Raw genomic sequence first — 19,932 nt, 5'->3', positions numbered from 1 at the left:
AAAACCAGGCTTTTATAAGACAAAATAATGAAAGTTATGACCACTGGCATATCTTTAGTGGAAGATTAAATATAGTAAAAAAATAAAGATAGTTTTGGAGGCTTTGGATGCTTTGACTCATGTCATTAGCAGTCATTCTTAGGTGAAACAACCACTATTGCATAATTCAGAGCAGCGACCTGTTCAAAGACAAACAGATTTATAACATGGTAGACCTGTTCATTATACAGAATACTGCACAGGTAAAATTTCAGGCTGATGAACTCTTTAAATTTTAGATTTTTCATATCCCCCAACTTTATTACTTGGTGTGGAATTACTCTGATTCTTTATTAAGAGAAATAAGAAGAAATGGACTAAAAATAATTCTGGAAAACAGGCTGCATTTGTGGGAAAATATGAATAAATAAAATGGGTCTGACCAGACATTATTTGTTTCCTGCAGCTGGCAGATCCTGTGATTGAAACTTAGACTTTCTTTCTTAACATGGAAGTGGTTAAGGTTGCTAATGAGGTGCCCAGGCTGATGCTGCTGTGTCTCTCTACTCTGTTCTGTCACACAAAACAAATATTTTAGGAGTGGGAAGCTGTGCCCTCTCTTTTCCTGTGATCAAGCATCGCCATTAATTTGCCTCTGCAAGTTGTCTATGAACCCCAAAGCTCTAACACAACATGTTATAGCACTTTTGACAGATTTGCATTGTGGGAAGGTTAGGCTTTCAGATACCTAGAAAGAAAAACATGTTTTGAATGAATTTGAACACAAGCTTCATTAATTTTAAACATTCAGCATATGAATGCCTGTAAAGACTGACTCCTTGAGCTGACCTCTCTCCCTTACACTCCTTTCACCTCCCAACTAAAGTATTGAATGAAATGGCTCAGCCCAGTGCAAAGCTCTCACCTTTCCAGTCTCTCAGCCTTTAGCAAGGCCATTTGCTGCCTCATCAAGCCCTTTCATCCTGTTTATGCGAATGGAAAAGGTGGTGGAAAAGCCTAAGCAGCATCCAGTACCTCTTAAGATATGGAAATAGTGGGTCTTAATGTCCACAGTTGTAACAGAAGTGATAATTTGATTGAAACTATTATTATATATTTGTAAAACTGGTGCGCTTTACGATTGCGCAAACCCTACTTTAAAGAGCAAAATAAAGAAGATAATTAACCTGAAGAGGTATTAGGTTTTAGAAGTGGTTAAGGGAAGTTATAGATTGGTGTAGATCTTCCACTCTTATTTCCCCCCAAAGAAGTCTTTAGTTGCTTTCTTTTAATTCAGATATACAGTTCGTACAATAGGTAACTGTTCTGTTGAGCACTGTAATTTTGTAGCTTGCACTGTATGTTGTTTGTTCTAATCCTTCAAGCAGATATAAAATAAATGAAGCAAGTTTATTATTAATATCTTGAGGTAGTTTTCACTTGACATAAGTTGGAACTTTGTTTTCCAAAAATCACAGAAAGGTCTTATTTTTGATTGCAGGGATGAAAAAAGACTGTAGTTTGCTCATTAGCAGGTTTTCTTGACATGTATACATATATGTAAGTATGTAATCAAAAAAGAGTACCCAAGTCCTGAAAAATACATGAATTAAAAAAAAAAAAACAGAAACAAAACAGGTCTTTATAAGATGATTGTTATTTTTCATTTCCTGGTGAATTTATCTTAAGTTGTTGCTGTTGCCATTACTCACTTTTAAATCCATCCACCCTAAAACTAAGCTAATGACTCACTGCTTTACATAAGAATGAAACTATAATATCTGTATCTCTGATTTGTATTAATTCTATGAGTACCCTTAAACTCACCAAACCCCAAGAAAAAATCTGATCTGTGTTGAAAATGTTTGGTGTGTGTTTGGTTTTGGTTGTTTTATGTGTGTGAGGTTTTTTTCCCTTTTTTTTGTTTTTGTCAAAATACCAGATTCTTTAAAATTAGGTTACTACAAATGCATGAAGTTAGTTTGCTAATGTAGCTTAAAAAGATGTAAATGCATAAATTTTAGTAAAATATATGGAAAAACAGATTTTTAAAGTGTTTGTTTTTTGTAATTATAGCTTTGGAGAGTAAATAATTGTGTATGGTACCTAGGTCATGACCCACCTTCGCTGGCTAAACTCACTCTCTGTTTTATAAAGCTATGACTTTACAAAATATCGTTGTGGAACTTAATTGATACAACTTGGATAACTTTTGTGATATCAAATAGCTTTATAAAGTGTGGCTTCTGTCTTGAACTTAATAATTTGGAGCAGATTTAGGTATGAATTAAAAGTGATATGAAATAGTAGAAATGTATGCCTTTTGTCATTGAGAAACATCAGCTTGTAATAATGGAGTAATTCAACGTGGACTTAATGGGACAGTGTTTCTAAAGATTTGAATATAGCTAAATTTAAAAGAAAAAAAGTTCTCCATATGTTAAGTGGGGAAACAAAAGTCAGGAATATTGATACTTTTAATATATATTTAGCTTTTAAGCATGGAGTACCTGAGGCAATCAAACTTTTCAGCTTTTGTTATTTGTTCACTGGATGAGAGAGTGTTTTGTCTTGATTCTCATGCCCAGGTTCCTTTTGAGCGAAATGTTAAATTAGACTTTCATATTACATCTTTCTTCAAATATAGTCATCAATAATTGGTGATAAAGGATGGTGAAGAGTAGGGGATCTTCCATGCTTCCCAACAATCTAAATGTATCGTAAGGTCAATTCAAAACAAGACACCCAAACTGAGGATGCGTGCTAGGATCAGAGAAGTATTCCGTGTCATAAAGGGAGGAGAGCAAATAGTTGTGTGACTTCTAAATTAAATCAGAAATATTCCGAAGACTTAAAATTGACTATTTCTGTATTTGTGTATAATTTTAATAATTTAAATGCATGAGATGTTTTTTCTCCATTTCTGCAAAATTTAATATTTTCATTTTGTGCTTTGTTTTGTTCAAGTTCCCTTCAGAAAAGAAGAAATGTGGAACTTGTAAAGTTTTCTTGCACCGGGAGGCAAATTTCAGAGAACAGTGAGTTAAGCATGCTGATACTTACATCTTGAATATTGAGGATAAGAAAACCTCGGGCCGGAAGTTTTCTAGAATTAGAATTGACTTGCTTATTTTAAGAACTATTGGGCATGTAGAAGGTCTGGAAAAAAGTGATGAATGTTATAGCAGAGTATATAACCACTTTTACATTTTTGCCTAGTTTTTTCTTTTTCTGAATTAATGAAAATTAGAAAATCCACTCTTTCAACCTCATTTATTTTAATATCCTTTTTAGACTACAGAATTTTGAGTCTCTAAGGTTAGATCCAGGTTTTTTTCAGAGTTATCTCTTTTGAAAGCTATAAAGAGCTTATTCCTGATGAACGCTGTTCAATTTGTTAGTTAGTGCTCATAGCTCCAGGACATATCAGGAAATAAATTGTATTAAATATTTTACTGGACGAGTTTAGAAGTCTTGTGCAGTCAGTTGTAAACAAAAGTTCTTTCATATTCTGAAGGCATGTCTTGTTTGAAGTTACACATATTAATTTAAAGGAAATGCTGGGTGTCAAAATGAAGCTTGTGCATAAATGAGGTTTTGTGGGGGTTTTTGTTTGTTTTGGTTACATTAAGTGAGAATAAAGAACACTTGTGCTATTGCTCCTAAATATAAGCAACAAAAGTTTTTTGTCTTTTTAACTAGATGCAGGGTAGGAAAGAAGAAAATGCCTGTATGCAAGTCATATCCAAACTCCATAGTAATAGTAGTAGTGTTTTAGTAGGTAGTGTCTGAGAGGAAAGAAGGTGTCTGGAGTTCATTTAGAAATGGGAAATTGTTTTTTCTTCTTCAGAATTTTTGTGAAGGACAGAGAGAGCCAAAGCAGAAAAACATGTGTCCCTGGTTGATTTTATTAGTACTTTTTAATAAAGCATTGCACTGTATGACTTGGTATTTATTTTTTTTCTTTTAGAAACTTTCGCAGAAGAAAAGCCACCTATTATCTCTCCATATGGGGAAACCTTTATTTGTGACAACCCTAAAGATGCTAAAGTAAGTTGAGAAGTCTGAATGTAAATGGTCTATCTTCAGTTTAAACTTCATGTTATGTGTTTTATATTGCCCAGTACCTTCTCTGTCTTTAGGTACATATAGTGTAAATATCTGTGGACTAGTGAATTTCCTTAATCTTGAAATATACTTTATGCTGTTCAGTACTAATAGGAAGATAGGAAGCTGTAGTGTGGGTTGTTTGTTTTTTTGTTGTGCTTTTTAAATTTTTTTTTAAACAACATAGGACAGATAACTATGCCCAGAGCTGCCACATCAATGCGAAACAGTCAGTTACAGGAATTACAGACTATCTTGATACCTTCCTTTTATGCTCTTAGGTACAGTAGTATATTGTAATACCTGGTGCCTAAGTGAGATTAAGTTGTGACGAACCACTGCAGTTGACTAGTAAAGGTAAAAGTGGTTTTTCTTTCTTCTGATAGTTGCAGATCAAGACTGGGCATTTCGACACAGGCTTGTGGATATCCTATGAAAGCAACTTACATATTAGTTTAGACGATGTAATGGTCACTTGTGGCCATACCCTCTTTAATTCCTATATATAAAAGTTCTCAAGACATTCTTCATACATCCCCTAAACTTGCTGTATACCCAAGAAAGTCATTTTTGTTGCAGGATTCCTGGTAGGGAATATTTTTGTTGGGGTCAGTAACTGATGGTGTGAATGCCACAGATGGCATATGCACAGACTTCTGAATCGTGGAGATCTGGGAGGTAAATCAGCTTAGTTGAGGCATCCACCAAATGCTCTAAATGGCTCCTGCTTCTGTCTCAGCAGGATGCAGACCAGAAATTGTTAATTCTGTGATTTTTTTTTACAACTGTTTCACTGTTGTAAAGGAAAAGGAAAGGCTTCCCTAGGCTTTTATAAAGGGAGTGCCTGTAGAAATAGGGAATGAGTCACTACACACTGGAGGTGAGCATGAAAGTACAGGGAATTAAGGTTATAAAGAAAATGTGACTTTGACTGGGTCATGAAGAAAGACACCTAGAAGCAGAGACCTCTATAAAAGGCAGCCTGAAGAAGGAACATATTTTTTTTATAATGTTTAAAAAGAATAAATACAAAACTCCAAATGTTATAGAGTTGATTTATTATTGTGTCCAACCAAAGAGCCAAGTATATTAGACTTCCTTCACGGAAAAACTGAGTTCTAATGAGTTCAGGCCTCTAGAGTGAAGTCTTGGCTTTTTTGTTGCTGTGGACTGTCAGACTAAATTTAGCTCAGTAAACTATGTGAGCTCCTAAGCATTGTGATACTGTGGAATGCTGACCAGATTACAAGTCTAGTCACTTTAAAATGAGAATCCCTAATATTTTAAAAGGAGGAATTTATCTTTATGGACCTGTTATAAAATTGTATTGCCAAACTATGATTCAAGAATCCACCTGAGGAGTATTGTGTGACATTAGATTTAATAGAAGATTAAGGTAGTATTTCCTAAGGAAGATGCCTGTCCTGAACGGCTTTGGGTCTTTTTTTAATGTAGCCTTAGTCCTGATACTCTTCATGCAGTCTGTGTTTTAGCATGCAGTTTTCCTAACCCACTTTTGTGATCAAAAAGACTACTTATTAGAAAAGCATAAACCCCCAAGTACATCTGAATTACTTCTGCATGGAAAGCAGAGGATTTTTATACAGGGTTGCAAGTAGGGAGTTCCATCTGTCAGAGATCCGAGAAACTGTATTTCTTCCGTAAGTATAGGTGCTTCCTATGCATAAGTACAGTAAATATTTAGAGACATCTTCTGTGTAATATATATACACCTGTCTTTTAAGAAATACTTCTTTCTGTAAAGGTGTCTGCAGGAGAAAATGCTGCTATTAACTACATTTGTGTAATACAAAGATTTACAGAGATTTGCAGGAGGTGGAAGATGAGACTTTTGTCTCTTACTGAGTTTGAGCATCTTGCTGAGTAATTCTGTAAACAACACGTTGGAAATACTTGGGATTTAATTTGGGTGAAATACATGTCTTTGTGAGCAAATAGAGCTCTCTCTCCATACGACCTGTCTTCATTTGTGGACTTACACGTTTTAAAATCTGCTGGCAATAGAAATGTATTTCTTGCTTATTACTTGGAAGTTCTTAGGTTTCCCTGAATTCACTTGCCCAAGTGCTGACGATTGCAGAGTGGACACAAGCAGGACATCAAACTGTTATCATTCATGAGAGGGGGTATAGTTTGCAGTGGCATCCTGATAAGCAAATGAAGATAAAGGATACTGACCATCCTTACTCTGAAGATGTTTCTTGGGTGATGGTATTAGCCTCTTGTCTGTTGGGTAACAGTGAGACATTGGCATTTGTCCTCCTTTTGAGAGATTCAAGCAAATCTAAGCATTTGATAAGCAGTAGACAGGTTGCTTTTGAGTTTTATATTTAGCTTGTTTGCAAGGTGTAGGGATGTGATTTTGTTGTTTTTTTTATTTTTGCCTAATCCTTGGTGCTGCAACATAGAACATAGTGTGGTATGAGTGGTGTTTGCTGTTGGGTTTTAGTGTTTTTTCATAATTGAGCTGGCTGGCAGAAGGCAGCACTAGGTTTATCCTAGCAGTAGCATGTGATCTCCCCAATTTTTGCTGCAGTGCACATATACCCAGTCTGGAGCTATGTGGGTTTTTTAAGCTTGCTTTTTCATGTTGCCAAGGTATAGCCCTCAAGTACAAGATGAGTTACTGCTTCTCAGAAAACAACTGGCAATGGTTGTGGAAGCTTATCCTCTTCTTTCTGCCACCGTTTAGCTTCGTGACATAACGCATCAAAGCTTAAATGAGCAAATTAAAATGTTTCCATTATAAACCACAAGATGTTCATTTTAGTTTGTTTTTTTTTAAAGAAAGAGGTGTTGAGAAGCTTAGTAATATAATATGATTGTCAGCTCAAGTTTAGGAAGTGTGAAATGTAATATTCTTGAACAGTGTTAACCTTGACATTTTGTATGCTGCAAGCAGCTTGTGATAAACAAACATTAATAAATGTGCCTTTTAGGAAGAAGAGCTTGGAAGGAAAATGTGAGATATATTTGATAAGGCTGAGTTCAATGTTATTGTAGGAATTTGAGTTTACCGTTGTCTTTAGTGTACTGTGAAGGCTGTACCTTTCATTCAGAGAAGTATTGATATGATAAATAGGCTAGAGTGGCAAATCATAAATGGTATGCTTAACCTGCATGCAACATGTGGCTCTTGAGCTTAGAAAATTTTAGAGTAAAAATAATACTCAGTCATGCCTCAAGAAAAATCAGAGGACTGATACTTCTACACGCTGAATTCCTTTATCTAATTTGTGTCAGATATTTTGGACTATGCTCAAATGTTTTATGTGAGTGGTAGTATTTAAAATTGAAATATTTAAAGTAACATATTAGAAATACGATCTTTCAAATGCATATTTTTAAAAATGTGGCAGAGCTTTGCTAGTTAGGTTGTTCATGTGTGTCTGCAGTAATTTAAACATCACTTAACTACTTCAGTATAAATATTGGTTACAATATATTTCTTTTCTAGGAGCTTCATAGCAATGAATTCCTGGCTTGTGAAAATAAATTGGATCTAGGAACGAATGAAGAGCATTCTGCTTACAAGAATCTATGGTATAATAAAAGAGTTATAGAAAAATCAAAAATGTAAAGAGGAAGGAGTTACTAATGTCACAGCTAGATCTGCCCATGGCAGGGGGGTTGGAACTAGATGATCTAAAGGTCCTTTCCAATCCGAACCATTCTTTAATTCTATGATCTCTGCTTCTGAAGGTGAAACTATGACTGTATTTATTTTGTTTTGTTGAGCCTTTACTGTATGCTACAGAAGGCAGAGTTTGGCTGTGGTTATCACAAGGGCTAAACAGATTATAAACATATTTGTAATATGTCTTACCAGTATTTGTTCTGATTGATATTTTTATGTATTTATGCATCATAGCAGTACATTGAGTAAAATGCACTTTTTCTTTCTAGTTCCTTTAATAATCAGAAAGAGAAGACAAAGGAATTTGCAAAAAAAGAATCCCTGTCTCAAGAAAACAAATCATTAGCACCAGAAGAATCTGAAAGTGAATCTGTATATTCTATTGTAGAACAATGTTCTTTGCCTTCAAAGAAAAAGAAAAATAAAGCCAAAACACACTCAACATCATGTAGTAAGATAAGAAGTGGAGATTTAGATTGCTCAGTCAGTGAAAAAATGCATTTTCAAAACTTTGATGGTGATCAAACTTCGTTTGGAAATGATCCAATAACACCGTATGCTTGTTTTTATGGAACATCAGTAAAGAAGGCTAAAGCAGGATGGCTGGATAAATTATCCCCTCAAGGGTATGGCATTTGCAGTCATTACTGTATAATTGTGGAGATGGATGTTTGCATGACAGATGTTAAGTTTGCATTTGGTCACTGCTTACTATTTTTGGTGGGAAAGCATTTTGTTGCAAGAGCATAGGGCTATTCACATTTTATAATGATGTTACCTAGTCTCAAGTTTATTTATGAGGTGCATTCAGAAAAACTATTTTTATTAAAAACTTTAGTCACTACTTATGAGCTGTTGTGGAAAATGCAAAATTAGTTTGTACCAGTATTTCCAATCTGTACATTTTTGCTGTTTATCTGTGGATCACAAAGTAAGTGAAAACAGACTCTCATTTTGAAAAACTGTTTTACCAATTTGGCCATGGATGTATAAATTAATAATTGATATGAGTGGAGATCCTGTTGGTTTCAACACTGTATGTATGAGTTGAGCTTTGAGTTTAGAAGTGTATCTGGGGTGGGTTGTCTCCAAGTTGAAGTTTGTTGATTTTCCTAAAGTTTGATGGGAGGAATCTGAGCCCAAGTCTTGGTTTAAGGTTTCAAATAATGGAGAGAGGAACACAATGGAAAGAGAATAGGCTCTTTGCAACATTTTCAGGTTAAAAAAACACCTTCATGTTTAGTTTCTGTAATTTTTAAAAGTTTCATTAATTATTTTAACCTATTTTAAATTCCAGCCCTTCTTAGAGTGTTTTATGCTAAAGAGCACTCTATTATCAGATCTTCCTTTCGTAAATGTAAACTCTGATGAACTTGTAACCTTCTCCTTAATAAACTGAATGGACTATTCTTTGTTTTAAGTTGTAGTTTCCAGTTTCCTAGTTCTTCTTACGACTTTTTTCTGAGACCCTGTTTGTATTGAAAGGGGCACAATTTTACTGTTTTAGATCTTCACTAGTACTTAGCCTCTAAAAATTAAAGCTGTTGTCTTTGTTAGTGCTCCAGTATATCTACTTTACTTCTCAAGCCTTAGTAGTTCGGCAGTCCTTGTTCTCAGGGCTATGTTTAGCTACACTGAAAGGTGATATTAAACTCCTTGGCCTAACTTTCATTATTTGCAGCTGTAATAATCGTTGCTACTCATCAACTAGTACAGCGATTATTTTTTTTTCCGTTTAGTAGCAAAGTTAATGAATTAAATTGTTTGAAAATGCAACCTTGCTTGAGACTGCTGGAAGAAGCTGTATTGTACAGCAGTTTCCTTCCTTTTTTTTTATTTTGTTAATTAGTCTTTTTTAAGAGTTCTGATTTAGCAAGTTCTAATTATACATAGAGCCAAAAGACTTTCTGCCAATGTCATATTCATTTGCTGCAGTTAGCTTTAACTTTTGTTTTATTTCACTTACAGGACTTGTATTGTTTTTTTAAAAAAAAAGGTTTGGCAGTTCAGCTCACAGAGTAATAAAAACTATAGTTCTTGATTCCAGTTGACTCATCTTGTACTATTTAAGAACAAAGTGTGAAGGCTTTAGATAAAGTACTGCCTGAGAATACATTGCTTGAAAAAAGATAATGAGTTAACCACAAAATTTGTACTGTTAGGAATGAGTAGAACTGTTGCAGTCATTATCCTTGAGGCAGTGATACTCCTTGGCTAAATTTCAAGGTCTTTTTCTTAAGCCTGGTTTAATGAATGCTACATTTTTTTTTTGTTCTCTTTCTCACAGTGCCATTTCACAAATAGCTGAAGACTTAAAGAAACCAACCAAAGGGGGAGGAAAAATTTTTTTTTTTTTTCATCTGTCAAAGCACTGCCATATTGTTTTAGTTCCTACAAACTGTCATATTGTTTCAGTTCTAAGTTCCATCCCTCTTCTTTTTATAGAGCTCCCATATACCATTGGCACTCAGTATTCCCTTCAGGGGAATAAATATATGCTGTTTTTTTAAATTGCTGCAAATTGTGCATTTAAAGTACAGCTTCTCTTTTTAGTTAACTTACTATAAATTGTAAAGCTATTCAGTTTACTCACTTTGCATATGGTACTTATTCATTTTTTCTTCACTGCATCATCTTGAAGTTTATTGATATTTTAATGGAAAATAGATTTTACATTGGCCTTTCCAGGTTACAAAAAATGATGATTTATTGAAGTCATATAATGCAAGTTAATTAAGCCAGAGCTGCTATTTGATTAAAATTTTGATAAACTATCACAGTCTACTAATCCTAAAGCAGAGCACTCATTTAGCAGGAAAGGAAATAATGGCAAAAGAGATGTTAGGGTGGAGTCTTGTTCTTAACTGCTTAATAGATTTTTATAACTGAAACATCTATATATGATAGCTAATAGGCTGTCAGCATTTTTAATGAGCATAACAGACTACTTAAAGTTCACCTAAAAATAATTATTTAGGAGGTCCTTATAGAGTGTGAGTTAATGGCAAACTGAAATAATCAAATGAGCTTCTCATTAATGATGCCAAGTTGATGATACATATTGAAAATGAAATTTTATGTTGTACTTGTTCAGTGATTTAGTGCGATTTGGAACACTTCGTTCCAGGCTATATATTTATTGGCCTGGGAAGAGTGTTCAGGAGATGTTGATGACTGGAGATATCACAGTCTGTAGAGAGAGATGTCCTTCTCATAAACACAGCAATGAAATGGACATTTTAGATTCTCAGCTTTCCTTTTTGGAATCTGTCTTGCAGAGCTTGTCACACTTAAAGGTATGCTCTGTGTGCAGGATGTTTCTTTGCCTCCAATAAAAACAGTCAGTTCTCATTCTTGTTAGTTTCTTCAAAATTACAGTTTGATCTGTCACTTCAGATAGAGCATATGGGGAAGAAATAGAAAGAATGGAAACTGAATTTATTAAAAACGTGAAGACCCTGATTTGTAAACGAAGTCCAGTAATACCACACTTGTTATTTTTACGTATTTTTATTTTATTTGGAATTGACGTTCTCCTTTTGAAAAGATATGATAAGGATGAGATATATTTTAATTTTCAGAAGGTTTGGGCCCAAACACAGGAAACTAAACATGATTTTTCCTTTCTATAACTTGTGCTAGAGAAATTCTTTAATGTCAGTGTTTTGTTTATAATTGTATTGATTTTTCATTCACAGCAAATGTGTGTTTCAGAAGCGCTGGGTTAAGTTCGATGGAGACAGCGTTTCTTATTACAATAATGAAAAGGTGAGTGACATATCTTGATCATGTTTGGAACAAAATGCATCTGTGTAATACACGCATTACCATGGAGAAATTCAACAATAATTGAAAATGAATATTCATCTTATATTAATGTTCAATTGTGAAGTACTGTGGTGAGACACTATTAAGTATTTTAAGGTGTGCTTAAGATCTTTATGTATTGTTCATCCTCTTCTTTTCTACAAAGGCTTGATATTTGTGATCTTTCAGGTAGATACTTATTGAAGAAATGACACTTCTCCATTCTTCACAACAGAGCAGGGTCACACAAAACATGTTTAAGATATGCAGTGGTTTTTTGATGGTGTTCACAGAGTGTCTTGTCATGGGAAGCCAGCATGCTGGAGACTGAGACAGATTAGATGTGATATTAAAGATCTTTTGAAAAACAAAAAACCCCTACACTTATTTACCCTTTAATGAAAAATGTCTCTTTCCTGGTTGTTTTCTAGCAATAATGACACATGGTGGACTAGGTTGTATTTGAAGTGGTCTATTTAAAATCAGCATAGGCCTGTGATGTCACTGGCTTTTCATTTTTTCTGTACCCAAGAGGACTGAGTCTTACTAAAATTTTTGCAGTCTTGTGAGTTGCTTTGATTAAAGTATTTTTTCAGTCATGATATGTGATACAAAAATGGATTTTTAAATCATTGTTTAGAAAAAGTCTATTTCTTTTGTGAAATTGACTGATTTCAGCTTTTGATGCTAATTTTTCACAACAGAAACTGCATTGGAGATATCTTGTTTGACACCTTTAGACTGTCTTTTTTTCTTTCTAAACATGGCCTTTGGGGTTTTTTTGAAAGGTTTTTCCCCCTCCCTTTTATTTAGTACACTTCAGACCACTACAAAATTCTTTCTTTCACTCTATGTGTAATTAATTTCTCCTCTTGGAAGAAATTAAGAACTTCTTAATCTCAGAAGTGATAGATGGTTGTCTAATATGTGTGTTTAGTGGAGTTGAGGTTGTATGCATGTGTATTATTTGAAATACTGGAAAGCATTTCCTCTTGAAGATGTTTATTTGGAACAGAATATAAGTTCAGGTAAAAGTTCCCAAGCAGTATGCTAGGTGGTGATCATTAATGAGTCTTATAGATGCTTTATAATATGCACACTGTTAATGGGATTTTAGGAGATTATGAGGGAGTTAGAACTGATACAGGAATAGACTGTTAATTTCCTGAGGGGGCAGACAAGTGGAGAACAAGCTCAAAAAAGTATTTACATTGATGTTTGTTTCCTTTTCCCAGTCCGTAGGCACAATCTGGTTTTACTTGCTTGCTTTGCTTCAGTCACAGTGGAAGACATGATTTTGTAGGTGAAGGGAGCAATAGAATAACATTTGGATTACAGTGACAAAAAATGTTACACTTTTGTGGTATTCATCCCAAGGCTTCAGAGGAGCAGAAAAACAGGGTTAGTCATTAAGAAAGACTTGAAAAATAGACCATTGGGATTTGCTTAACACTGTCTGAAGCATAATTAGAGAAATGCCAATACAGAATTTTAAATCTTGTATCTGCAATGGGGCTTTTTTTTTTTTTTTTGAAGGTCACTGAAGGAGTTACTTGGAGGTCAGTTAACTCTAGAATAGTACTTTTTATGGATAGGAGATTCCAGAAATCTTGCCTTCAGCTCAGGGGACTATTTAGTGTGTCACACAATGCATAGAAAGCTGCTAACCCTGCACTGTCTGTTTAAAAGGTCTCTTATGGGTTGGAGTATCAGAAGCTTGCAGAAAGCTTGATCTGTAGCCTGTTTGTCTCACTTTTCCTGGAATCTTGAGTACAAAAACCTCACTCCTGGGACTGAGAGAATTGCTGGTTGGTCTGTATTTGTGTAAAGTTTGACCAAATCTGTGTGTTTGATTTGAGTTACATATTCCTACAACTTTGTACGTGTGAGAACTGTGAGGCCTAAACCAGTACGAGGATTTGAGAATTTGATGAAACTTGGACTAGCTTGCAGATAGGAAGAAAACAGTTGGCTACCATTAGTTCTTAGCGTACAGTGGGATTGTATTGGATAAGCAGCAGTGTTACTAGGGAACACGAGTTTTTGGTGCAGTAGTCTCTGCTTGATCACTGTTCCCATGCCCACAGTATTCATATTGCCAGCTAGATGGATACCAGCATGTTCCTGCTGTTGCTTGTGTGTTGTTGCTTTGGCATTGTAAGCAACTGTTAGCAGATCTGTCAAGACCTAAATGCAGCTCAGGAGCTGATTCTGGTGAAAGGCAGGGATAGTTACACAGTTCATTGCAAAGCAGTGGGTACCTCCTCCTAGCTACATGGCTAGCTATGTATATATTTAAATGGGGAAGTTATTTTAACTTTAGATCTTAATGGCAAGTTCCGTCTATTCTAATGTGTTTGTCCAAGATGTTCCTACACAGACAAGCATATTATGCTTTTGGTTTCACATACCAATGAAAAGTAGTTCTCAAAAGGAAATTAATCCATACTCGGGTATTTTTCTGATTATTGCAAACAGAAAAGGGTAGACTTGGTGGAATGAAACTGTTTATTTTACCCAGAAACACTACTTATTAAATAGTTCTATTTGTCATTAAAATTGGGAACTTGAGAGGAGTGAGGTTCTCAAGAAGGGGAAGTTTGCTACATGGCTAATGAAGAGTGAAACAAGTGGAGGATGGGGAGGGAAGGCACAGAGGGCAGCATTCCTGAAAATGTGTACTTAGACCATCTGGATACTTTGAATTATTTGAACCTTAATTTTCTAAATATGTCTCTAACTTGATCTTGTTGTGTATCAACTTCTAATTGAGACTTCATATATGAATATATAAAAAAAAAATACTTAGTCTTCTACAAAAAGAACAGTTTTTGTTTGAATCTATGATGCTGCTCATTTCTACATACATGGTCCAGAGCAGATTTATGTGGTCAGAGCAACATCCTGTGTGATTTTGTCTCAACAGAATGTGGTTAACTGAAATGAGAGCAAACTGAAGAAGAGAAGGTAGAATTTGAGAATTCTTTTCAGCTACTTAGTATGTACAGTTTTTGTTTTGAATTTCTTCCTGCTTTTGGCAGAACTCTGGTGCTGTGACATGCACTTCAGAGTACGGCTAAAATTACTTGTTATGTTGAAATTTTAAAGTAAAAATAATCTAAGGGTCCCTAAGATTTACAATTCACAAATATATTAGTGATTTAGGAAAATGGCTTGCCATTTCATGTAGAGAACTTAAGTATTTTGTTGTGTTATTTTGTTTGTGAACATCTCAAAGAGAAAAATTCACTGTGAAAACAGGTGGATCATTGTCATTCTTGAAATAGGTCATTAAGCAATCTGTTGTGGAAGGAAAGCCAAAGCAGTGCAAAACGGTGTTTGTATCTTATATCCCAACTCTGAAGCACAACTGTCAAGGAGTGACGTTGGGCTGTCTTTGAAAATAAAAGTTTTCATCACAGCAGTTGATATTAAAACCTCATTTTTCTTTCCCCACTGGGAAGTTATGTTAGAAAATTATTTTAGGAGCCCTAAAACCAGTGTACACCTCTCAGTGACAGAAGCAGTGTTAATCAGGTTCTTGGATCTGTGTGTGTGTTTTTCTTTTCCGTATTCTTAAATAATTCAGTTAATTTCTAGTCTGAAGTATTTCAAGCAGAGAAATTGTATCTTCATCAACAAGAGCTTTTTAATAGTAGTAATTATTTTTTTTTTTCATAGGAAAGAGAAGCTGCTGCAGAAAAAAGGTTGAGAAATTAATAACGGTTTAAACTGTGTTCAAAAATAAGTATGCCTTGGAAAACCAAGCTTTAGAAGGGATGATTGTTTAAATAGCAAAACCAAAACTGTGTTTAACTTAAAAGGAAACTGAGTTTGGGTTTGGGTTTTTTTAAAAAAAGCAAATAGAATAAGATAGCTGTGTCTGCCAGTGGTCTGAATTGCTGTCTTACAGTACCAAATACAGCCAGTAGATGCCTGCAGACACCATAATATAATTATATCTGAACACCTTTAAAACCAGTATATGTAATATTTGCTGTGCTGTTGTGAAAGATCAGTATTTGACACATCTAACCTTGTTAACAAATACGTTAAAATCTCTATTCTAACAAGTATAGCCATAATAAAAAAGATTTGCAAAGTTTAGATCATTCTGAGTGACTGAGTACTTCTTGTGTGTAATTATAGTAATATGTTTATTTCTGCTGTATTTCGATAATTCTATTTATGTCACTGAATGTACCTTGAAGTGACACAACGTAAGAGTGAATTTGGTGAAAATCAGTAGTATATTAAATTCAGTAAACAACAACAAAAGATCCTGTGTATCCTCCATGCTTGACATTCACAGTGGTTCCTTTAGTCCTTGCGTAAAGTCTATTGTAATAATTTATACTTCAGAAGGAAAGTTACTGTGGTATAAATTCTTTAGGTGGAGCTGACTCTTGGACTATTACTGTGTCAGAGAATAAATCCTAGCAGTATATCTGAATTGTCTGTGTCAGAAAACCCATTGATCAAAGCATGGTGGGAACAGGATCAGCAGCATTAACTCTGAAATCCAGGAATTCTGCAGAAATGTTTTTAATGCATTGCACGTCTGCTGAGCACTACACCTCACCTGATGCCTAACCCTTGGGAATACTTAAGTAAATTAAGTTAAAAGACAAGTTATGGTAGAGAGAATACTTGTAGCAGTTCTTTTTTTCCTGTCTTTCTTTTGTGTTCAGTTGTCTGGATTCCTAGTTGGAAATTGGCAAATATTGGGTTCCTCCTACCTTACAGAGTAGGAAAGTATATACCTCATCCAACCTTGAGGATACTTGTTAAGTAATGACAGAGTGGTGGGTTTTTCCAGAGTCCAGAGACTCCTTTGAGCTCAAAATTAGTGATAAAATCAGTTCATTTACCTTTTTTTATTGGCTAGCTGCTGGAGTGGGGAAGGAACAGAAGAATTCTTTGGAAGTTTCTGCCTTCAACTTTTTCCCTTGCCTGATTCTATTTTATAAGTGTAATTATATATATATACATATATATATTTAATTATGGTCTGTGAGATAGTCTGTGTAATTTACTTTGGCATAAACTTGTAAATTTAAGAGAGAGTGGTATGCTGTGGTACTAGTGCCATGAGACAATTTATGAAGTATTTTATTGAGTATGTGCATTCTATCTCACAGTGGGATTTGACTCTGTTAGAAGGCAGTATGTGTGCATAGACCCATAACAGAGAAGTTGGTGATGTGTAGGTAGTGAAGTGGTTTACTTATTGATGCAGTTTTATTAATAGCATGGTGAACTTCTAGGAGCACAGCCTATGTATGTGTACTTCCTAAACATGGAGGCAAATGGAGACTTTTAACGTTCCATGAGAGTTATTAAATGTGTCTATTGCATTTTTATTATAGGAAGTTTTCTCAAAGGGAATAATATTGCTCTCTGCTATAGCAACAGTAAGAGTTCATGGGGAGAATAAATTCGAAATTGTCACATCCCATAGGACTTTCGTCTTCCGTGTGGATAAAGAAGGTAAGTAGAACCTGTGTAGTTCCAATGATTGCCAAAGAGCCATATAATCGCTTCTGATAAATTATGTTTGTAAAATATAATTTGTTATATTGCTAGAGATATTTCTGGAATTCATCTGTGTTGTGCTCATAAAATGAAACTGGAAATAAATGTAAACTTTGTAAGAGCAACTAAAATTGTCAGGGAATGGTTTTTAAAAACATCAGAATGATAATACTGTTTTCAGTTCTTCTGCCTCCTCCCTCATCCTTCTCGAAGATGGATTTGTCTGGATGTTCCTCAAGCCTCACTGGCAGCTCTTACAGCTTGTGTGCTCTCAGCCATCTGCTCTGAGTCACCACTTGATGTAAAATTGACAAAGAGCAACAATGAAGTTGATGGTTAGAATGTGATGCTGTGATCAAAGGAAACCTGGGTTTTTCTGTGTGTCTTTATTTATTGCCTCATACAGTATTTTCAGCCATGTGTTGGCAGAGAATACAAGTGTATGTTGTACTAGGGAAGTTAGTGTGCCTTCTAATGTAATGCTTTGTCAACCTACATTTGTAATATGTGGAACCAATATCAATGCATGTATGACTTATTTGTGGAAACAATCAAAATTGAATACCGAGAAAAAAAAAGCTATGCAATATGTATTTACAGCAGTACCTGCCAGGCACATTATAGTGAAGGGTCTCTCAGCATTTCCATTATCAAATCCCATTTTTATGGTTTAGAACTTGGTTATAAACATTTGCTGCAGGCTGTAACAAGAGTGCAGCATCAGTGAACAAATCCTGCTTATCAAGTTTGGTTCAAATAATGTTGGTCAATTTTGTGTTCTTAGCTTTAGTTTAAAAGCAATATTTTTATTATTTTTACTTTTCCAAATTTATTTGTTTACTTTTTTATACACTGGAACATAACCATCTTAGTGCAATACATTTTGAAGGGCTATAATTTTCTTTATGGACCGTTGCCTTTGAACACCATAAAAATGTTAACAGCTTACACTAACTTATAAAACATATTCAGAGCAGCCACTTGTTATACATGAAATTGAATTTTCATTTAGCATATAAGCATCTTTGGACACAGTGGCCTGCCTGTGAAGCTGCTTGCTTAAGGTTAGAAATGTGTGCTGTACGAGTAATTTGGTCCTTACTATATCCAGAGCTGTATGATATGTTCATAGTAAATTATGTAAATAACTCAGCTTGCTTTCAGTTATATGCATAAACTGTTACTTGATATTCCTTCTTTGGTTTTGTGGTGGGGAATTTTTCTGGGGTTATTTGAATTGTACTTAACTTCTTTTCAGAGATTCTGAAATTGAGACTTTTATATATATTTCATCCTGTGGATCTTAGTAACTTTCATTTTTTTCTCCTGGAGTATCAAAATAAAGAATGATATAATTGTCTTCATTGACCCATGTCCTTTGGTACCAGTGTGGGTTTGCAGTTAGTGGATTATAGCACTCATTTTGTTTGCTTTCAGTGCTCTGACTCATTAATTTATGGTATATCAAGAATACATGATTTTTGGATTGCTTTAAATTTGTGGTGGGGCAAAATTTTCAGATGCTTAAATTTGTGTATTTTTTCCTTCTTTGTTTTTTTGTTGCATGCAGCTTGTATGAAGTAAGTGTATTACAGTTGTAACAGTGCTTATTACAGTTTTTGGCACTGATTGTGTAGCCTTTATATATGCTGTGGTTAGAACTTCCCTCAACACCCCCTCGCTATATCTTATGACCTGTATCTTTCAGAGCAAGAGTTCAAATATTCATGATGTTCCAATTGCATGGGGCACGACTTAATTAATTCAGAGTATTCAGCATTAAAGTATATTGATCTCAGTCTGATGAAATATCTGAATATAGTGAATGAGTCTGGAACTTCATTACTTCGCTTCCTTGTGTTCGTGTATTTGTAAGATGTTAAATTAATAATGCATGCAGATACTCAAACATGCATTTTCTTGATTACTCAGTACCCTTGACAATATGAAGCTTAACCGCTACACCTTAATGGAGTAGATTGTAAATTGCCAAATGTTTTTGCTTAAGAGCACTATGAAACATAGAATAACATTGGTGATGGCTTGCCTCTTCAGTGATGGATGATATTCAGGCTCCGTGGTTTTTGCTTACATAATTCCTGTAGTTCTTTCCCATTGATTTGCCTTCCAGAAGGTGAGCAGGCCACCTGTCTACTACTTCATTCTTTAAGCGGTCTGGAATTAAGCATCTTCTAACTAGTAGTCATGATTTTAAGAATCTTGACCATCAGTTTGTATGACTTTTGATTTGTATGTTGTTTGTTGGGAATTGATTGAATGTCTTTGCTAACATCTCCACTGATACAGACTTTGACGTTATTTTTATTTTACACCATACTCTTCAAAGTGTATGTTTTCTCTGATGTGATATAACTTTAATATCAACCAGCACAGCATCGTAGGAAGACCAGGAAACCAATGGGTAGGAAGAATGGAGCTGATGCTTAACTATATGTCTTTTTTTTTTTTTATTTTTTTAGAAGAAAGGAATGACTGGGTTAATACAATGCTCAATGCCTTGAAATCACAGTCTGATAATAACTCTCAGTCTCGAACTTCTGTCACCCCTGAGAAAAGCGGATATCTTGAGCTGAAAGGATACAAAGCCAAAATCTTTATTCTACTTCAGGGGAGTACTGTGTGGATCTGCAAAAATGAGCAGGTAAATTTTTCATATGCTTTTCATGAATGCTTATAAAGATGGTTTAACTAGTGAGTTGGAAATTGGTGGCTCTTTGTGAATAGGTGTATTTCAATATAAATGCATATCTTTTTCTGTATAGTACTTTATTGCTGCAATTCTCAGAAGGCTTCAAAAAGCAGGTAAAGTATCATTATGTCTATTG

General features: G+C 34.8%; 1 protein-coding gene across 1 annotated transcript in view; it reads left to right on the top strand.

Moving 5' to 3' along the window:
- ARAP2 (ArfGAP with RhoGAP domain, ankyrin repeat and PH domain 2) overlaps positions 1–19,932 on the top strand; it is a 127,453-nt gene that overhangs the window by 9,441 nt on the left and 98,080 nt on the right. The window contains exons 3-9 of the mRNA XM_013129061.3: positions 2,947–3,017; positions 3,950–4,029; positions 7,565–7,650; positions 8,014–8,370; positions 11,443–11,512; positions 16,921–17,041; positions 19,567–19,748. Coding sequence (XP_012984515.2) covers positions 2,947–3,017; positions 3,950–4,029; positions 7,565–7,650; positions 8,014–8,370; positions 11,443–11,512; positions 16,921–17,041; positions 19,567–19,748 — 967 coding nt within the window. The remainder of the gene's footprint in view (positions 1–2,946; positions 3,018–3,949; positions 4,030–7,564; positions 7,651–8,013; positions 8,371–11,442; positions 11,513–16,920; positions 17,042–19,566; positions 19,749–19,932) is intronic.

Source organism: Melopsittacus undulatus, chromosome 7 (assembly GCF_012275295.1).
Source record: "Melopsittacus undulatus isolate bMelUnd1 chromosome 7, bMelUnd1.mat.Z, whole genome shotgun sequence".
Taxonomy (NCBI): Eukaryota; Metazoa; Chordata; class Aves; order Psittaciformes; family Psittaculidae; genus Melopsittacus; species Melopsittacus undulatus.
The sequence above is the reverse complement of the archived record's forward strand: the minus strand, read 5'-3'. Positions and strand labels throughout refer to the sequence as shown.